Source organism: Triturus cristatus, chromosome 4_1, assembly GCF_964204655.1.
Source record: "Triturus cristatus chromosome 4_1, aTriCri1.1, whole genome shotgun sequence".
NCBI lineage: Eukaryota > Metazoa > Chordata > Amphibia > Caudata > Salamandridae > Triturus > Triturus cristatus.
Window position 1 is genome coordinate 1132173389 of NC_140585.1, and position 21946 is coordinate 1132195334.

General features: G+C 45.6%; 1 protein-coding gene across 1 annotated transcript in view; it reads right to left on the reverse strand.

The window, feature by feature from the left end:
- Nucleotides 1-21946, reverse strand: part of SLC13A1 (solute carrier family 13 member 1) — a 206801-nt gene that overhangs the window by 109006 nt on the left and 75849 nt on the right. Inside the window, exon 7 of the mRNA XM_085654191.1 lies at nt 7322-7360. Within this exon, the coding sequence (XP_085510317.1) occupies nt 7322-7360 (39 nt within the window). The remainder of the gene's footprint in view (nt 1-7321; nt 7361-21946) is intronic.

Below are 21946 nucleotides of genomic sequence, written 5' to 3' on the forward strand. Positions count from 1 at the left end.
CCGTATTGTATTCTGCTCTGCCCGATTCCGAGTGTGCCAGTGTTCCTGCAGCTGGATTTCCTGGATGGGGGAACACCACATCCGAATATACCAGGCTTTTATTTTAACAGAGTTTTATATAGCGCAAACTTGACCCGAATCGGGTATCAGAGCACTTTACATAGCACCAGTTGCATTACATGAGGACACATTCATTAGGTCTCGCCTTGCTATCACGTAAGCGATCGCAAGGCAAGACTATTGTAAGGGGGTTTGAAAAGTGCTCCCAAAAAGCGGATTGCATGGCTAGCACGCGCACAATCACGCGCATCGTGCCGCCATGCAATCCGCTTTTTGGGAGCACTTCAAAGGGTCCGCTCCCCCGCCTGGAATGCGCTCCCCCGCCCCCAATCGCGCGCGCGCGCGCCACGCTCCGCCGGGCTTGTCTGCATTCAAATGTACTCACATTAAAACACGCCTGCTGGATTGACTGTTGCCATGATTCATTTAGCTCCTTCGCGACAGGCTAACATACCGCAGTAGTGCTCAGAAGCTTCAAGAACAAGTCGTCAGTGTGACATCCTCAAATAATGGCATGCTCCTTTCAAGTATATAAAGGTTTAGCGAATATGTAGAGAGAGATATATTTCTTTGCGCAAATACTAGCGAGTACGCATTTTCTACTTCACAGCACTGTGAAAAATGAACCTCTCTTTTACCGACCTAAAGAATGAATGTCTGATTTGCACAGCTCGGATTTGAACCTGTGCACATTGGTTATGGTGCTTTTTACAGACGGACGCCGTCCGGTCCGCCTCAGCCTGCCAGCAATTCTCACTCAAAGTACGGCCCCTCCGGGTGGCTCACACAGAACTCCGCCCTCTTCTTCCTAATGCTGCTATGTCCAATCTCACGCTCACTATCTCCCCTGAAAGCGCCTCCTCCCTGTACCGCCCACCTCATCTCAACAGACCGCAGCCGGTATTCTGTATCTGCTTGCTTCAGGGTTTCGTTCTCCGATCTTCACCTGTCTTGCCTATTCCCTCTCCTCCCTACTGTTTCTAGCAGTTTTCAACTCACTCTGTCAGTGCGTCTTACTTTCTCCATGTGGACACAATTTTTTCTTTCCGCAGTGACTCTTCGCTTCTTGCCTCATCGTGTCTCACCCTCCCATTTCTTCCAATCCGATGCCATATACATTTGCTCCGCCCTGTGGTCCACCTCTGTCTCTCTCGTCACCTTTCACCGTTACCTGTGCCCCACCCCCTCGCCTGCACACAGTGCGCTTGCGCCTTACAATTGAGTGTGATAACAACTGTACCGCCGCACCAGAAACGAATTTGGGTAAAACTTTGCTTGGGAAAATAACTTCGCTGACCTAAAATTGTGATATTTATCAGCCTTAAAAATTTTAGAAAGAGGCACAAGGTGAGTTAGTTGCAAAGGACCAGCTTGCTGCCTGATACTTGAGTTTACTGCGGGTCAGTCGGGGATATATAAAGATACAAGAAATCCCAAACAAAACCGATACAGCATAACATGGCTGCTGTGTGATGAAGTCGCCTGTTAAACTTTGAGCTTCAGCACATACCATAACAACCGAATTTCAGTGAACCATTAAAGAAGGGGAAGTATATCTGGGTGATATATAGAATACATTTTTACTAGCTCTGGAGCAGTCTATCTTTCCAAGCCCATCGGGAGTCTGAGGAAGATGTTTATTTTGTCTGATCTGATAGCTGATCTTTCAAAATCCACTTTTGGGGAAGCGCTTCAGCCCACTGGAGCGTGCACTGGCGACGGGCGTGCGGTTACGCGCACAATGACTAGCAGAGGCGCCATATGGCTTTCCTCTCTCATCATGGTGCGCGCACATCTCACACCACTCGCCAGCCAGCCTGCTTTCACTTTTGCGCCTCAATGCTCCTCCCCCCCACCCCCCCAAGCGCGTGCGCCACGCTCCGCCGGGCTTGTTTTAAAGTTCGTTATTATATTCCAGATAGCTGCTTCTCCACTTCCTGGAAAGGTTCTCAATTACCTTTCATTCGTTATATTGATTAAGCCATAGCGTGCATAAAATGAACGATTCCCAAACACCTCTTTGTAAATTACCAAAACCCATTAAAAGCGGGTACACCAGGGGCATTTTCAAGGCATTTGCGCTTGCATATATAGTTTGCATATCAGAACCAGGCGTATTGGCTTTGCCAATGTTTGTTTGTGGTAAGTGTGAGCACCACGCAACATGTAAACACATGGGGTAGATCGTGCGCTTACTAATAGTGAAATGGTTAATTATCGTGGTTTAAGCAGGCACTTTTTTTACTTCCTTAGTCCAGAGAAGGGGTGGGGGCTAACAAGGGGCGCGGTCTGGGGAGATAAGACATCGGGGACGCTTGCGGGAACTAAAGGCTCGATCAGTACGTCAGCATCTGCATTTTTCTACCAGTCGACGGCATGGGTTGAGCGCAGCTGCTTCCCGGAGAGATAGGGGTCTGTTTATTTCTTTGGAGATATGGCGCACTTCCGCTGTTCAAGCTGTGAATGGGATACTTGCCCGCTCTGGTCCTCCCTCATTCCTCGTGCGTAACGTACAGAAATAACGATTAGACGATGTTGCTGTATAATATTTGCCAAATGGAAGACTATTTGTGCACAGACGTCAGACTTTCAGTATACCCGCATTGAACTCTTCTATATTTGCACCATGCCTTTGTTTGATGTCTGCACATTTCATGTGTCAACTGATATTTTCAGGGACACTATCGCACGCAGGTGATGAAGAGTAAGCACTGGCAAAGTCAATAGGTCTCGCCATTTTCGCTTATTGGCTTTGCGAGTGTGTTTTTTGCCGATGCTGTGCAGCATCGGTGGAAAATAAGACAAGCATTTGCAATGCAATAGGTCTCGCATTATAAAAGTGTGAGCAGCTGGCATTGCTACTAATAAAGCAACACGAGCTATTGGCTTTGTAAATGTTAAATAAATGCCATTATGTGTTTGTTTTATAGAATAGATTAAAAAAGGCATTGTCATGAACAATGCCAATAGCTTAAACTTTTGCAAATGAGAGACCTATTGCATTGCAAATGCTTGTTTTTGTTAGGCACAGGGAGATTGAGTGATTTGCCCAGAATCACAGGATGTTCAGCGTCATTGCCGAGACTCGAACCCAGTTCCTCAGATTTTAGGTCGACCGCCCTAGCCGTTAGGCCAACTCCTCTCCATTACCTCTGCTTGTTTAAATGTGCCTGAGGCTTTGGGTGCAGCAGCAGTCCAGCCTATTTCTCCATTTGAGCATACGAAGCTCTTCCGGCAAGAACTTATTTTCACCAACCATCTACTACCCCACATTCTCCTCTCTTCACCCCACCCAGAGGTCGCAGCATACATTTACCACCTGCTCAGAGCAGGTGGTACATGTATGTATTAAACTGCATGAAATGGGGAATTACAAGTGGCTTTATGACCAGTAAACCCACTCCCACGCGATAATTACCCATTACATGGGATTTAACTTATAATTGCCTGGCGCTGGTGTTACCGCATAATAACATTATTTTTGCCTGTATATTTACCACCCAGTGCAAGCAGTACTCAAACTCTAACAAGCAGGACCAACTCATTTAGTATACTTACACAGCTGCTGGAGAAGGCTGAGACATCACCACTCTACGGAGTCACCAACATAGAGGATCCCAAAACCAATTCCTAATGGTGGACATACCACGCCTGGACACATGACCCACTGAACACGCTCGCAAGTTGTTGGTGAAGGTCTTAATACTCAACCCCATTTTTCCCAGGCCCATACCTGGAGAACACTCTGAGTCAAGAGACTCCATTCTATATGCTGCGAGATCCACTCGAAAGAAGAAGCCAAACCAATGTCCAAAGTGGAACTATACACACACCGCAGGACACATCAGATCATATGATGTGACCGACATTTTGTAATGGCTTGCTTCCATGTAACTTTTTGCTCTTTTCTAAAACGGTCGTTTAAAATGTTTCCAAACTTTTACTGTAATACGTAATCTGTTAAAATGTGTGTAACTTGATAGCTATAAATCCCATTTTGGGTACCAGAGAACCATCTTCACTTTTCTCATGCTGTAAAATTAACAATTCATATTTCAATTCACTGCCACTGTGTAATGTCCTCGTTTGTGTATTCTTTTATTGATAATGTAGCAAACCAACTCAGTCTGACTCGTTTTGACCCACCCCAGGAGAGACATAGGTCTTCTTTAGTGTTTGGCAGACATGGCATTCCACCAGAAACATAGCAGTGTGCACCCAGGCTGCCAAACCTGCAGCTTCCCTTTCTCTGTTTAGAGTCCAGAGAGTCATCATGTTTGCAACAGCACAGCATCTGCTGGCACTGCCAATGGAAACCTTTGACCTGTGGCCAGTCTGACTTTGCACTGTCACAGGGGCAGCCGGCAAGGCTAGCGGGTGGAGGGGCAGCCGGCATGGCTTGCGGGTGCGGGGGGGGGGGGCGGGCGCTGGCTGTATTAAAAAAATAATAATAATAATAATAACACTTGTTGTGCTGCCGCCGGGTCCTGCGTCTTCTCTTTTGCTCGCCTGTGTCCGACTCCAGGTCAGAACAGGAAGCAGGCAGCCAGGCTCCCACCCCTAAGCCAATCACAACACGGCGCTCAGCCAGGGGCTGAAGGGGTGCGCATGTTCTCCATCCGGCTGTAATGCAGCATTCATGGAGAACAGGGAAGTGTGCATGACTGTTTTGGGCAGCCTGAGAGGACTCTACCACTTCGCCCCTCCTCTGCAGCCACGCCCGCCACCTCACACACACTGCTGCAGCAGGAGTAGAAAATAAAATGATAATAACATTCAGTTATTATCACTTTATTTTTTCCTTTCTTTTGCTGCTTCCTGGCAGTGAGGCGGCGCTCCTCCGCCTAAGAAGAGGAGCCGCCACTGCACCATCAGACCACGTACCTCAGGCCATCCACCTTATTTAGCGCAGGTGTTCAGTGTCATTTCTCCCTGGTCAGAACCACCAGGGAAAGACCAGTGGTCCCGAACAGGAAAACACATAAATGACTGCCACACACTGGGAGAAAACTTCCAGCATGTCATGGCCATTTATTTTTATTTTTTCATGAACAAATTGCTTATGAAAAAAATGAAAACTTTCTTGTGCCGGTACATTGAATATGGTGGCAGCTCTGCTGAACGCAGAGATGTCTGCCATCTCTAAATACAGCAGGCTTTACTCTACCAGGGCAGCATGGCACATCGTTCCGCTGACTTGGTGGAATGGGGAACAGCACAACTAACACAAATAAATAAGCCCCTCTGAATACTTCTACTATTCTATGAGGGAGGAGAACCCAGGGTAACAAAAACAATAGATCAGTTACTTGAAAAACAGGAAAAACTTCGAAAACCATGTTAAGGGGCCTGATATTCCTAAACAATAAAAGTATTGCAAAATATATGTATTTCACATTTACAATGCTTTGCCATTGACCACATGCTGTACCCTAAAGTCCAGCACCCACAATTCTTTGACTTTGGTTACAACTTTTGCTGAATATCGATGCCACAAGTACTTGCTACTACAGCATGCAATGAGCCCTGGCTACAGTAACCCAGGGCCTCATTTACAAGGCCCCTAGCGGGACTTATGCACTGCAAGGGCACTTTGCGTGGCTTTTCATTTCCTTGTAAATATGTACCCCTTTCACTCAGAACACTTTGTGAAAGGGGTGTTCCATGGGTATTGCTGTGGGTGTTCCCACATAACACCTGTGGAATCTGAATAATTCCCGGATTTATGAGGAATCGTAATCCTGGGAATGCATCAGATTCTAACACAACCCCGGGGAAAGCATTAGGGAGGTTCAACAAGGAGAAATATCCGTATTTCTCCTCGGTTTTCCTCTTTCTATGTGTGCTATTCTGCAGCACACATAGAAAGAGGAAAACACCTCTTGTGATTGTTTTTGTGCAGAACGGTGTCTCTTCCTGCACAAAACCAATCACCCCTACAATACAGACACCCTTGCACCATAGGGCAAGGGTACCTGCATTGGCACATGGTAGCCCTTGTACACCAGCACAGGGGAAAAGGACAAGAATGCGCCGTAACTCATAGATATGGCGCAATTCCTGCCTTTTTCTTTTGACCTAGGGCAGCACCGCAAGATTCCTTGCTGAGCTGCCCTGCGCCAAAACCTCGTAATAAGTCCCCCAGTCTCTAGAACATGCTGGGTGCAGCGTGTGAATGTATCCAATAGGCATGTAACCCAGCTCCCAGTACCCGGTCAGCAAGTCTTTCCTGTGTGTAAATCAGGAACATGATACAGGGTGCAGCCGAAGACTACAGCCTGTGCCCAGCACCTCAGTACCCAACGTCTACCTCAGCTTTCAATCGTGTCTGGTGGACCAGAGGCCAATATTCAATAGATTCAGGCAGCTGCAATGTGCAGTTACCTTCAACCAATCCATATGTCCCATACCACAGCCTTAGTATGTGCTACCATTCCCCTCAGTGCCACATGCCCTTCCTCCAGTACCACCTTTTTTTTTAAAAAACAGAGCCCACAGTTGAAACTTGGCAGAGTTCACAAACTCTGCGATTGAATGAAGTGCAAAATGAAAAGGATTTGCACAACTTCATCTGCAACCCCTTCCCCCCTAGAATCAACACATTTAAATAATTCAGGGCCACATGTACGACCATTTTTAGTGGTCCCAAATGGAGAACTGGGCTGCTTGCAACCGTCAAAGACCATTTCAGCATGTACCAACCCTATTTTGTGAGTCGGGATCTATTACTGACTCACAAGATGGGGTTTGCGAAAAAGTATTAGGATGGGGCGTGTCAAGGACATACCCTCCTAATAGTGAGTTGCAGGGGATGTACCAATGTTTTGAAATAATAAGGATTACGGGGTGACCCCCTGAGAACCCCGATGACTGAGGAGTTAGTTAGGAAATCAGTTATTATTCATTCTCTCCTGCAGTTTCCCGGAGAGATTGTGGCTGCTTTCAGTAGCTGAAATCTCATCAGGGAACAAGACAAGTCAATGGTAACTTTTTGGGCCTTAAAATTCCAGATGGGGCAGTCTGTAAGAAAATCTGCATCCTCGCAAAGATCTTTTCTTCTAAGGGCACCAGCTTGTAGGATTAGAAACTTTTAGTGAGCTCAAATCATTGTTTTCGACGTTCCATGCCTCATGAGTAACTCATATGTAATACAGCGAAAAAATTATCAATTTGGAAAAACTATCCTGCTTACCTTATGTGGCATCTGTCAAACTTAATCATGCCCACAAATGGTTAACTAAACTTGGGTTTGCACTCTTACCTCAATGTGCTCATTGTTGAAAGAGATCGAATCATGCACCTGTGAGTTGAACAAAATAGGAAGATGTCAGTTCAAGGACTGATACAGTATCGTTGTCAGTGCAGACGGGTATATTATTGTGTTTATTGAAATGTTATTTTATGATGCCAGTAGAGATTAGAGAATGTTATAAAGTCAATTGCATGTGTCCATATAACTGCTGTAAAAGAAACGTTTGACTCATTCAGCTAACTCCCAGAACAACAATCAAAAGCCAGACATATTGCCTCCAATTAGATCAGCTTAAATTGTTCAAACACAACAAAATGCGTGAATTTCGAATATGAAGACGTGGGTACATATTTTTTATCTTGGATGTAATAACATCTTGAGTCTGCAGTTAAGGGGGTGATTTAGAGTTTGGCGCACAGCTTACCATGTCGCAAATGCAGTAGAATATCCCCAATGCGACCGTCCACTCCCCCTATTAAGGGCCAAGAAGACGGTAAGCATTCTGGGATGGAGTCTCCATTAAATATGACAAAGAAAGCATCCACTGATGGATCGATGAAGTAGGGGCTATGGGAGGAAGGACATTACACTGTGCCCTGTTTAGGGTGGACAGTTTGATTTTCTTTTTTTCTGCCCTTTACTGCCAGGTAAATCCTGGCAGTGAGGGACAGAAAAAGGCAAATAACAGCCCACACCTAGGAAAAAACTCTCTGAGTGTGGGAGTTCATTCGTTTTTTTGATTTTCAATAACAAACTCCCATTTTCAGAGTTATTTTTTGAAAAACAAAAAGTTGGTAAAAGTTTGTTGAATGGCCATCAGAACCAATGGCAGACATCCACCAAACTTTATGTACATTGACGGGAATTGCCATGACGGCGGATTCTATCCAGATACAGACATCACTGCTGGGTTGACGATCATCTCTAAATTTGGTGAATGGCAGTCCTCAGTGTGGCGAACGTAGTGTTCTTATCCTCCTTGATGGACAGAGTACCATCCTTAATTCTAGGTCAGGCCCTCAGCTACCAGTAGATTCCAGAAGCCAGGGGTCTCTAAAGCAAAAGCCTAGTCACTATTACTCTTTACAAAATAGGGAGCATTAATACTTCACCTACCATTGCTCTGTTTTGTCTGAAATGTATCTCTCTGCTCCCAATTGCTATCTGTTGATCACATCACTTTACATTTGTTGATCACTAACACTGAAACAATACCACGTACAAAGATATGTGCTGTTTCACTTTCCTAAAGCAAATTCTTTTTTTTATTTTCCAGCTTCCTTGATGGCCCTTCAGATGAAGAGAAGAAAGAGAGATGACAGGGAAATGCAATCATTAGCAAAGTCTTACTTTATTAATGCTGTTTGGTCACCACACCTGGATTTGCCAGTTCTTTCATAACTGTGTAGTGGTGACTGGGCAACGTGAGAGGGTACTTCCTACACTTTCAAGATGGCCATCACATTGTCTGGTTCAATGTGGCATGATTGAAAGTAGTGGGCACTTTTAAAGTATAGGATATAACGTTTTTTTAACTTTCAAGATGGCTGCCATATTCCACCATGCCAAGTAGCATCATGCAACATTGTGGCAATCTTGAAAGTATAAAACATTTATTTTCTATACTTTTAAGATGGCTTCCGCATTGTGTCCCTGCATATTGCATCAAGCAACATGGTGGCCAATTTGAAAGTAACTAAAATATTCTTTCAAGATGGAAAGTCACAGCTACGGGCTTTGCTATTGCCGGTGTAATTTAAAAGGCATGGACTACAAGCACTGACCAGCATGGAGTTGGAGTGGGGTAGTGGGAGAGAGGTGGGAGATGGAGGAGAGAAATCTATATGGAGCAGACAGGGAGGCAGAAGATTGTCAGGAGAGAGAATATGAAACAGCTGCAGTAGAGTTCTGTGTAAGAGTCTTAGAGGGAGGGCTGGCAAAGGGACACAGGGAGGAAGAGGTTGGGTAACATAGGACGGAAAGGAAGGAGCAAGTCATGCACTCCCATGAAGTGTTAAAAGAGAAATGAATGTAAATTGATGAAATCAGCAGTGGAAGGATATACCTCGTCCAATCAAAGCGAGTGTGAAGAAGTGCTCAAGGGGCAGGACAAACACAGGAATAGGGAAGAAAGCCATCCAACCAAGAGCAGGAACTGAGAGAGACAAGAAATCTATTCAATCATGAGGAAACAACTGAGTGAAATCCCACTTTATGTAGTATTGTATTTAATGCTGTCTGCTGCAGCTGTCTGTAGCGGGACAGCAAAAAAGGAAAGGCGGGGCAGCAGCTCCCATACTTGGTTTCACAAATCATCCCTTTTACAAAGAAGAGGTGCTCACCTCAAGAAATGGGGTGCCCATGGGCAACCCAGTCTCATGGATTGGGAGCTCACTTAGCCCCTGGTACTACCCGCTGTAGGCTGGAGCAATTGCTACTTGTCTCTGTCAGAACTCAGGCTTTCCTTTCATTTCTATCAATGAGTAAATTAGATCAGCTGTCCAGAGCCCAGCTCCACTGTAATCCTTTCTGCAGCATACTGGCTTTGGCCTGGGTTGGTATATGCCTCCCCGCATTACCTCTCAGCCCGCTCACTCTTGGTGATTGAGGCCTTAAAATTGGAGGGAAAATGTAACTTGGTTTGTGTAACTTGGAGAAAGCCAGGGTCCTGTCAGCACATTCCAATCTGCCCATGTTAAAAGCAGGTGTGGGAAAGGCTGCCTTTTTGTACCCAGACTCAAACAGAAGGAGACTTGGATTTTCCTATCAGCTCCATGTTAAAGTTGTAGGAAGTCCAGTAGGGTCAGAGTGACACTATCCCCCACCCCTGAACTCACAGGAAGGTTGAGGCCGGATGCCCCTGAGTGTTGCTCAGGTAAGTTCTAGTAACAGGGGATAAGTGACCTCTGCTCACTGAGACTTAACCCTGGTTCGAGTAGGACAAGCCGCTCTGGTTCTCTCAATAGACCCAATTGACCATGACAGTTCCCAACCAGCAGAACATGAAGGGAATCTCTGGTTGGACATATTAGTCTCTTTTGGAACAATAGATATAGAAGAGGAGACGCAGTTTCCCAGGCGCCATTGAGTCGATTCCCCTCCCTTCAGCTAGGATTGCCTAATGGTTTTCCGCACTGTAGAGGAGATATACTTGATAGGGAGCTGCCGGAACACCAAGCTGCATATTCTGAGAGGTGGTCTTAGGTGTGGTTTGTGGGCCTTTATCCACACATCACGCACTCTCCTCCTAACAAATAACTCAATGCCCGACTCACCTGAAGATAAAAGCAAATTTCATTGGGATTCTTATCCTCTAGCCAGCGTGCAATATCTGTGCATTTGCTGCCTCGTGGTAGTTGAGTCAGATTGTGCCATCCATTTCTGATACTGTGCAAGTTTCCAACTAAGGCGCATCTACCCTTCCACATCCCACCCGGACCATTACCTCCAGATGATAAAAACACAACTCTGTAGTCAACACAAGTGATTCTTTTCCTCCCTTTGTGGTCTATTCCACAGCAGGGCTGATGTCTAGGTAGGGAACCAGTAACCCTTGACACAGCCCTGCAAGAATTTTATACAATCAGGTATTTCCCAGGTGAGCTCAGGGTGCTCCTGGTGCCTCCTCGAGGATGATTGCAGCAGGCATGGAAAGGCTTCAAAAAAGAGAGAGAGAGAGAGAAAGAGAGGTGAAGGTAGAGTGAGAGAGTTCAGAGACGGAGAAGAGAGAGAGGTGAGAGAAAAGAGATTAGGTGGATGGAAAGAGAGCGATTGTGCAATAAGATGACGGGGAATGGGGCTGGTTTGAACATTTTTGCCAGAGCTTCCCCAGTCCAGTCCTGACCCTTGTGGTATTCTGCTTTCCATTCAGGCTCACCTCCCAATCTTCCTCATACTCCCTTCACCTAGTCAAATTCCTAGAAATAGCTACCAAGCCTCCCAAGAGCCCTCTAATGAAAGCCTGCGCTACCCAGCTATCTTACCGTTTCAATATGATGATAATTTTAAATAAATGCAGCAATACAATGCTATGGTTACTACTCTAAGGGCAGGACTGGCCATTTACACCATCAGGCATTTCCCCATGGGGAGAGGGGAGGGGTAGGGGAGAGAGAGAGAGAGAGAGAGAGAGGGGGAGAGAGAGAGAGAGAGAGAGAGAGAGAGAGAGAGAAAGAGAAATAGAGATAGAGACTGCTTTGAACATTTTCATCCAGAGCATCTTGTGGTTTCCAGCCCCTTAGTACAAGGAGACGTGGATATAAAGCTGAGAATACAATTGCCTCCCTGTTGGAATCTGCAAAGCTGATTTGTCACATATGGGAAAGGTTGCACATTGATTTTTTGTAGCAACAGGAACATTAAAGGGTAGGGAAAGGAGGTGGCAGATTAAGGAGGGTGCATTATCAGGGCTCAGTGCTGTTGAGGATTGGAGTGAGACACAAGTATAATGTCAAAACTCGCTGCTGAAAACCAGCACAGTTCAATTGGTTGGACTCTTGTATGACTTGGTGTCGGGAAGTCAGTGGCGCTGTGACGTCATGCAGTGGGGGTGCATTTCAGTGATGACTTGGCAATGCGCGTAGCATCCCATGTCAGTTTGGGAAAGCTCTATTCTTTTTTTTTTAATATCAAATCTTTTTATTATATAAATCAAACCAGGGAAGGTAAAAACAAAAGAGGGACAAAGTGCAGTTCAAGTCCAGATGTTCAAACATTTTAGGTGCATTGGTACAGTATACGACAAGATGGTACATTGGAGCAATACTTCAAGAAGGTGTATACAATTCAAAGTAACATAAACATTATTCCTTCACTAGGTCTGCCAGTTGTGTGGAGGTATCATCAAAGGGCGTGCAAATCAATCCCCTGGACACATTTCATGCTTCCCAAATTCTGGTCTATTTTTGTGGGCACCCTCTACTCTCATATACCACTCCTTCTGCCTGCATACACCAATCCATGTCAGATTCCCAATCACGGAACTTGGGTGTAAGCAGGCCCTTCCAGGTTCTAGCTATGTTGCGCTTCGCAACCATACAGCTGAGGGAGACCCAAACTCTCTCGGCTCTAGACAGATCAGTTGCTTCCCAGATATCAAGGAGACACAAGCAGGGCAAAACTTCAATGGTTTTGTGACAGGTCAATGACAGTGCTGACATAACCCTTCCCCAGTATGTCTGCAGAATCGGGCATTCCCACCATTGATGCAGGTACGTACCAATTTGGCAACATCTCCGGGGGCAGGTAGCAAAGCTCAGGACCCCCATTTTGACAAGCGCTGGTGCAGTAAACCCTGTGTAGGAGTTTGAGTTGAATGAGTTTTAATTGCGAACAGATCACCACCTCACGGGGGGAAGCCAATGCCTCCTGCCATTCATCGTCATCCATATCCCCGACGTCCTCTACCCATCGTGTGTGAACTGTCCCTTGTGTGTCCGGAGTTTTGTTAAATATTTTGCGATATGTCAAGGAGATGGCTTTTTCCTGTAGGTAGTCATCTAGAAGTCTATCCTTCAGGGGCGAGAAAGCAGGTAGTTCCGTGCCCTTGGGTATTGCCTTTTGGAGCTCATTTCAGGCTTGGTGATATCGAAAGGTTTCTCCACTCTGCAGTTGGTAATCTCGCTGGAGATCACTACAGGGGACCACCCCACCCCTCGCCCACAGATCGCCCACCCTAGAGAGGCCGATCATGTCCAATTTGTCGAAACCGGGGTGCTTGGATAGCAATCCCAGTTGGTGTGCGTCAAGCAAAGGAGTGACCTGTGTAATTCTAGCCTTCCATCCTAACGCAGTCGTCGTGGCGTGCCATATAGCAATTGTGGTTGAAGTCGGGGTGTATTTTGGTGCCTGATTTTTCCCACCATAATTTGCCCTGGGATAGTTGCCGGGGAGCATGTTATGTCTATCCATCCTGTTGGCAGGGTCTGTCCCAGGACGATAGACCCAGTGGTTAACAACAGCTAGCTGGGAGGCCCAATAATAGCTTTTAGGGAAAGCTCTATTCTTGAGTCTGAGTTACCAGCACCTACCTTGTTGGAAGGCTGTGATGTTACAGCAGTGGTTGTACACAGTTGTGATGTCATACCAGTGGTTGCACAGAGCTGTGATGTCTTGTCAGTGGTGATTCGCTCGTGTGATGATATGTCAATGGTTGTACACAGCTGTGAAGTACAGTGATGTCTTAGTGCATTGAGTTACTGTCATGCCAGTAGCCGTACATAGATGTGATGTCATCACAGTAGTTGTATACAATGTTGAAGTCATACTAGTGGTTGTACACAGCTATGGTGTCATGTCCATGGTTGTACTCTGCTGTGATGTTATACCACTGGCTGTACATAGTCAAGCGATGTCAGTGTTTGTACACAGCTGTGGTGTCTTGCTGGTGATTGTACACAACTGCGATGTCATACCAGTAGAAATACACTCCTGTGAGGACATGCCAATGGTTGCACACTTCTGTGATGTCATAAGTGGTTGCATACTGGGTGCCCTCATGTCAGTGATTGTATGCAGCTGATAAGTTATGCCTGTGGTTGCACACCGCTGTGATGTCATGATAGGGGTTATACACTGCGGTCATGCCAGTGGTTGTACACTAATGTGACATTACGCCAGTGGGTGCACACTGTTGTCATGACAAACCTGTGATATTACATTTCAGTGAAGTCTTCCCAGAGTTTGTACACTTCAGTGATGTTATACTGCTAGTCTCAGCACCGCGACAGGTTTCTGTTGTTGAGTCCTAGCCGCACGCTCTTCCTTGTTGGAGTGGGCACAGCCATTCTCCTGTAGACTCTCTGACAGGTTGTTGCATGTTCAAGCTCCGAGCAGGCCCTGTGTTTGGACAGGCCAATCACACCCACACATCTGCCTTTGTTTCTGTGAGTGATTTGTTGGAAATCAGCCCTGTTTCCTAGTGTCATGCTTGGAAACAGCAATTCAACAGGTGACGCTAGGTGTGTTCTTTCTTCTGTGAGCATCAGGAAAGGCGCCATGCAAGTAGGCGAGGGGACGGCCAAGCATGCGAGGCTGTTACAGCTCTATCCTTAATGAGGGCATTAGGGCACCTTGCACGCAGAGTGTAGCTGGGCACAGGGGCATGGGTGCCCACGGTAGACCACGAAACGTGTGTTAACATTCCCATAAATGATAAATGACTTTTATTTCCTCAAGCAACATAAACTGATCTTGAAAAGAGTGAGCAGGATCTCTGACCCTCAGGCACTGCAGTGTCCATTACCGAGGATGACCAGGCGTCCCGGATTTGCCAGGACGGTCCCAGATTTTCACGAACCGCCCCTGCAGATTTTGAGACATTTAGTTTATGTCCCGGTTTTTAGAGAGGGTCAACTGAAAAGAGTGGGAGGTGCTTTTTTCTGTTTTCTAAAGCAGTGATAGTCAGCAACTGTTATAGGAAATCAATTTAATTAACAAGCGCGATACTGGCTTTAGAAATTGTGTTTTATTTATTTTCTTAGTGTCTTTATTGTAATTCGATGCTGATAAGCGCTGTCATTCTGAGTGCTCGGTTGATGTAAAATTATAGTCCTTCTATTTATGCTAAATGTCCCGGTTTTAGGTTTTAAAAATCTGGTCACCGTACCATTACTGGAGGTATGGCCTGATATCTCAGGGACACAATATGAATGACACCCAAGGGGCTTCCCTGTGGATCGCACATTTCAGAGGCTTGATCAAAAACGTGCAAATTGCATGCACCTGGTGGCGGCAATGAGCACCCTTGAAGATGGACTAAGCACTTCAGGGAGGGAATGCTGAGCCACAGAGGTATGGGCTTAATACCTCAGGAGCTGCACTGCCTCAGAAGAGTGAACTTCATACCTCAAGTGTGATCTCCACAGAGGAAATTATGTGTGAGATCACACCAGCCTTACAAATTCTGTCTCCACAGTCACAATTGATTGCAAATATGGGAATCACTCCTGCATTCGCAGGCTGTGTCCAACAAAGCTGGATTTGCGGTGACAGGCAGATTCGCTGCGTGATTTCGTAGGTTTTTTGAAGAAAACAGCTTTATCTCAAGAAGAGGCACGCTGTGGGATCAAACATATAATGATGTGTTGGCCAACAGTGAGGAAGGGAATGCAAGGGTAAATTGTTGCAGGTTTATAGTGTCAATTTAGTTCACAATGAAAAATTACAGAGTGGCGATTGCCGGCTGCTGTGTTCAGAAAAAGTCAGCAGCTCAGGATGCTGTTTCCGGTCCGTACCTACTGAGCGAAAGATAAACTCCCTGTCTCTCTTCGCTGCTGCTTCCTGGAAGATGGGGGAACAGTGTCCCTAGGCCTATAGCTCGGAATTATTGGACAGCAATTTCAAGATCTCGTGGTCCAGCCCATCGATGGGTGCCCAGGAGTCTTGCACCTGACCCGTGGTTATCTGCAGCAGGAACTAGTGTGGGCACGCGTCAGGATGGATTGGACGGTGGGGCAGGCACACCGCAAGTTCATCTACGATGGACCTGTGTCTTAGCTGCCGCTGCACAATGCTACAGCAGGCGTGTGCAGTGGTAGGAGGATATAGACCCACACATGCTTCACTGTTTTGGCATCTTTCTGCGTGGCCTGCTTTAAGTGCAGCTGAAATTGTCTCAAGGTGGGCTTCTTGGCTTGTTGGGACTTGACCCTAAGCTAGAAAGGGAGAATAATTGATCTGGGATAGGAAGGTAAGAGGCCAGTCTGTCCAGTGTGATCATTTATACATTCATTTTGTATTTGCTGACATGCCTGCTTCCCTTCAGTCTCACACATGCAATTAAGGAACATATGCAGGGAGATACAAAGTGAAACATTAAAGGTAGAGATGGTAGATCTGCAGAGCATAACAGGAAATTGAGACAATGAAAGTAAGTATTTGAATTTACATTTATTGAGATTTGATAGCCCTTCACCAGTACTGCTGTACATGGAGCAAATAAAGGAAGGACATAGTAATACAGCGGTGACAAAATGAGACAGATTCATATAGTACAAGATACACAATAATAGTAGGTATCTACAGCAATATAGGAATGTACAAACCGATTGTGATGAGTTTGACAGTGGAAGGTCAGTACTAAGGAGAGGGCTCCTCTGTATCCATGTGCTCAAGAGCAAAAAGCGGACATTTCAAGCTTTCTATAACTTCCTGAGGGAGAAAGTGGCTCTCAGCTTATTTATGTATTTATTTATTAGGTTGAGCAGCAGCGTGCATGCGCTGTCTGCAAGACCTGCTTAAATTGATAAAACCACTTTATTCCAGCCTGCTGATTACGATTGGTTCACTCTAACGGCACTCTCCTTTGCTTCCTTCACTGTTGGTCCTGCAGCCGATAGCTCACTTTCTTTGAAGGTTCTGGAGCACCGGTAAAGTACAGTGTGCTTACGCTTGCCTTCGTTATCTCCTGTTTCTGAGAACTTTTTTTATCTTTATTGTTTTAATGCTTTTACCCGTGGCTACTTCTGCCTGTTTTCATTCTCCTTTTGCTTCACGTTATAAGCCCTCTACCCACCCTCCGAGCGCACACAGCCCTTGCAGCAGTCGTCTTTTGGCCCGTCAATGCTTTTTTTTTCAATGTAGTAATGTTGCCCTGGCCCTCTGCGCTTCCATTTTCTTCTGTTTCTTTACATTAGGGTTACGTTAGTAATTTCCTTTTGCAGATGGTGTGGATTAACGTATGGGTTAACTCAGTTTAGAGGAGTTTGTTAGCCCTTCTTTACTGTCAGCGGCTAGTATACGCAGCTTACTAGACACAACACGTCTTTCAAGCATTACGAATACAACCGCTTTTCTATGCCGTCAGATACAGCCACCTCGAGCGTTAAGAGATCAGACAACAGACATCTCTAGCAAGGTAGGAAACGCCACAATTATTTCAATATGGGTTAATCAGTAATTTCCACTTACAGATGGCGCAGATTCAAGCATGAGCTGCCATCTTGGGAACCAGGTTGGAGTTTAGGCGTTGGCTCGAAACCCTGTCATTCTGGGTGCATCAATGAAATGACCCGTGCCCAAGTACATATTCTGATCTTGGGTTATGTGGTCCTCATGTAAAGTGCTCTAATGCCTTTGGGCTAAGTTTGTTGCATGTAAAACTGCACAAAAAAAGAAGATAGATGTATGGGTCTGTCATTAGAAGCAGTTGTCTTTTAAGTGCTTTTCGACATATTGCTTTATGCACAGTTTCTTACAATTTCTTTTTGGTTTATCGTGAAATGTTAATAGGGTCGTGGCAGTTCTTAATTTGTGCAGGTGATGGACACCGTTGTTCTTTTTTTGGGGACTAGTCCTTATGGTTTTTTTATCCTAAGATTTTCTTTTGTTGCATAAGACAACAAGCATTTGCAATGCAATAGGTCGAACATTCCTGAAAGTTTGAGCTATTGGCGTTGCATTATTATTTTCAACGCAAGTAGCTCAGCCTTTCAGTAATGCAAAACCTATTGCATTGCAAATGCTTGCTTATTTAGTAATGATACATTTTTATGAGTGAGGACCTATCTCCAGAGGGGTTCAGGCACTGTATAACATTTTCCAGAGTCTGGTCTCTGCATTTCTACAAAGATGCATGGTGATTTTTTCAGACCTTTTCACAAATATATTAGTGACCACCCTCCATTCACTCCATTCACTTTTATTTCCTTGCTAAAATGAATATCTAATCCAAGGCTTGACTGTGATAGTCACATTGGGGCATTGGTTAATTGTAACCGCAGTGAGGTATTAGTTTTCTAGGATGAGTTTTGTAGTTCTCAGTCAATACATTTTTTGTCTTTTTCTTCTCTAGAAATGTAGTTCGTTCTGCATGCATTTCACTGAATTGTGTTGAAGTGGTCTCTGAGGCCCAGAACATCCTACAAGTTTGTGCTGGTAAAGAGGATCCCATGAGTGGCTGGATCTCTTGGGTCAGTAGGCCCAGCAGGGATTATTCAACAGATGTCCACTCCTGTGACCCCTGTAGCAGACAGGTCAGCTGGTACATTGGCTTGCTGTAATGAGCACCTGCACCCACAGCATTGCCTGACCTCTGGCTCTCCTGGCGCTGCACTAGCAGCTAGGTAATGTTTCACCAAAGGACACATGCTGAAGCAGCTGATTCCCCCAGTTTAGTATGAGAGTTAATCTTTGCCAGGGATTGCAGCAGACACAATAACAGTACAACACTCCCAGGTCACCAGGTAAACTGGGTGTTCTATGTAAGACAAATGTCAGTTATTGAGTATACTCAATTAACTTGGTGTGATGAAATAGAATGAGAAAAGATGACTGAACGAGAGAGGTACTTAGGCTACAAGGATTGGTGCTGTAAGTGGTGACTGTAATTGTAAGGTTTGTGCAATTGGATCATCGCACGATTAAGTTTTACTTTGTAGTCCCATTTTTTTGTAACCATTAAAGAAGAACTCGCAATGTAATAAAGTTGTGTGAAGTGACATACAATGGAAGGGCCATTAGGATCTTGAAATGGAGTGTCATAATGGCGCAGCATGTAGAGAATTTTCTCACTGTGAGTCGGGGTCATCCCACCTTATTTCTGTCCATGTCAGCGATGCATAGCGGACAACAGCAGGGAAAACCAGTGCTGATCGCCCGCTATCCACAGGTCAGGAGCAAATGCGACTATGACCCAGTGAACCTGTGGCAGATGGATCACTTGGTTAAAAGCTGTGGTCAGCAGAGCCAGCTGAGGTTCCGCCAACAATAATCCACTGTTTTTGTACCTCTAAATGCTTCAAGGAAACCACAGGTATGGTGGGGTGGGAGGCAGGGGTGGCTTCTCCTATAGGGCTGTGGGGCTGCGCCCCTCTGAAAAATCCCACACATTTACATTAAAAAATATCAAATAGATCAATTTATTTAGAGTTGCGATCCTATCTCTAAATAAATGAATGCATCTAAGTTTGGGTTGTCTGTTTCAGGCTGCCTGCCCCGCCTCGCTCGGAAGCAGGAGATGGAAGACAGGCAGTAAATCAACTTTCTTAACCTGACGCACAACTCAGGGCTTTCTGTTTTAAAGCCCTTTATTGCCATTGGGGTCTATGGTTGTATGCACACTGTAGGCCAGTGACGCAAGGAGCGTCACAGTTTCGGGCGTAGGAGACTTCATCCCTGCGTGATTTCAGATGTCCATCATTCAAAGACATAGATCCCACCCTTTCGTCATACGTGAGAGTGGATGCAAGTACTTCTGACCCGGTGCCTTCTTCTCTGTAATGGTAAGTGTTTGCAAGCTAATATTGTGTTCTGTATATTGTGCCAAGATCTCTCAACACTCTAACCTCTCCCACTGTGACACCCCAGGCCCTCGCTGCACATTGCTTGCTCCTTTAGAATTTGAGCGTCGGCATTTGCTCCCTTGTGAAATGGATCCAAATAAGGAGCAGGGTTCACTCTTGTTCTCTTGTGAAATAGATCCAAATATCAGAGTCAGGCCCATAGCGAGAGATATGTGCTTACTGTGTAACATCATGTGCTGACAGTGACCAGTTCTCTGATGCATAGCATTAAAACTGGCCCTGTGTACATGCCCCAAAGTTAACACTGACGCTAAAAACATGGAGTGACTTGCAAACAATGAATGTTAAAAACATCGAGGGAATGCATTTCAGCGATTTAATTCCTCTCTTATTTTACATGCTTTACTTAATCTTGCATTCCCCACGAGTTAGCTATTTTATAATGTTGTTGTTTATCTGTATTTTTTTCTGTGCATACTTTTTTTTTGACATAACAAGTCATCATTACAATGTCACAGTGCATTCCAAGGAACATATAATACAGTCCATCAGCAGTGGTACCATTCAACTATTAAGGAATTAAAGGGTCGCTGGGTCGAGGTCTCCTCATTGCCATATCTTCTGTTGGAGAAATACAAATTTCACCTCTAAAAGCATTCCACCCTCCCCACTTTTTGTCCCACTTCTTGGGGCAGCCCCTATGTTTGTAGACCTCTTTCTCTGTGAGCATACATCTGTCCATCTCTGCCACCCAGCCAATCGTCGACAGCCGAGTGGTGGATCCCCAATGCATCGCTATGGCCCGTTTCACTAGTAAGTGTCCCAACGCCACCCATTGCTGCTCAATTTCTGTCAAGTCTGTGGCTTCCCATATGTTCAGGATCCCCAATCGAGGCGACAGTTGGATGTGTTTACCCAGTGTGTCCGTCATTTTCTTGGTTGCTCTATTCCACAAGGGTTGTATTTGGGGACACTCCCATAAAACATGATAAAAAGTACTATCTTGGCCACAGCTTCTAAGGCACAGCGCATCTGGACGGTTACCTAATTTGGCGAGGAGCACTCCGGAATAATAGGATCTGTGGAGTATTTTTAACTGTATCAGGTGGAAGCGATGGTTGATCGCTGTTTCCCTGGGGGACATTAGTGTGGTCTGCCAGTCTTGGTCTTCCAATAGACCTATGTCAGTTTGCCAATGGTCTCGAAGAGTTTGGAAGGAATCGGGTAGATTATTGCGATAGATATAAGAGAAGGCTTTTGTCAGAAGTGGCTCAGTAAGCAAGCGGTCTTCTAGGGGGAAGAATCTGGCAAGGAAGGAAGGTCTGGCACCCGTGTGAGGAGAGCGTGTCGGATCTGTAGGTATCGGAAAACCTCGCCTTGCGCGTGTGCATATTTATTTTGTAAGTCTTTAAAGGTGAGAAGTTTGCCCCTGCTGACCAAGTCGCCCAGATTAGTAATACCGATGGTGTCCCACTTGTCGAACCCTGTATGGAATCAAAGTGAGCCCAACCGCTGAGATGACCACAATGACGTGGCTTTTGTGAATTTATCAGCCCACCCCAGGCGTTTGGTGGCCTTATGCCAGATGGTTGCAGTTTGTGCCATAGGCCCTAGATACCGGCCTTTTCTGGCCTTGCTGTAAAGAGCCCCCAAATACCCCTCCGGGCCTGTTTGATAGTGTTCTAGGTGGAAGGCCGGGTTCGTGGGGGATCCATAGATCTATTGATTAACTGCCACCAGTTGTGAGGCCCAGTAATAAAGGCGTAGATCAGGAAGAGCAATTCCCCCATCGTACCATCCCTTTGTAAGTTTCTGGCGTGCAATCCGAGGCGCCCCTCCATCCCACAGCAAGATGCGAAGCTCACCTTCAATGGTGTTGAAATAGTTGTCAGATATAGGGAACGGGCAGTTTTGAAGTGCATATAAGACTCTGGGGAGCGCAAGCATTTTAAACAGGGCCACCCTACCCAGGAGGGACAAGGGCAGCATTCTCCAGTGTCTAACATCTTCCTGTAGTCGCTAAAGGGGGCCAACAAGATTGCACTCATAAAACTGGTAATCTGGTGTGATGAAAATGCCCAGATATGTAAAGCTTTCAGATGCCAATTCAATTGTGTAGCCGCGTGGTAAGCGAGGTGGGGGGCCATGTAATACGTATAATACAGATTTGGACCAATTAATAGTGTATCCTGCATATTTATCAAAGTTTGTAATAACGTTAAGCAAACTGTTAATAGATGTTTGGGGGGGATGCTAGATATATGAGGATGTCATCTGCATATAAGGAAATGTAGTCCTCTGTATCTGCGCTCCATTGCAATTCCCTTATAGAGGCATCACGACGTATCCAGTGGGCCAGCGGCTCAAGGGTCAACACAAACAATAAGAGGGC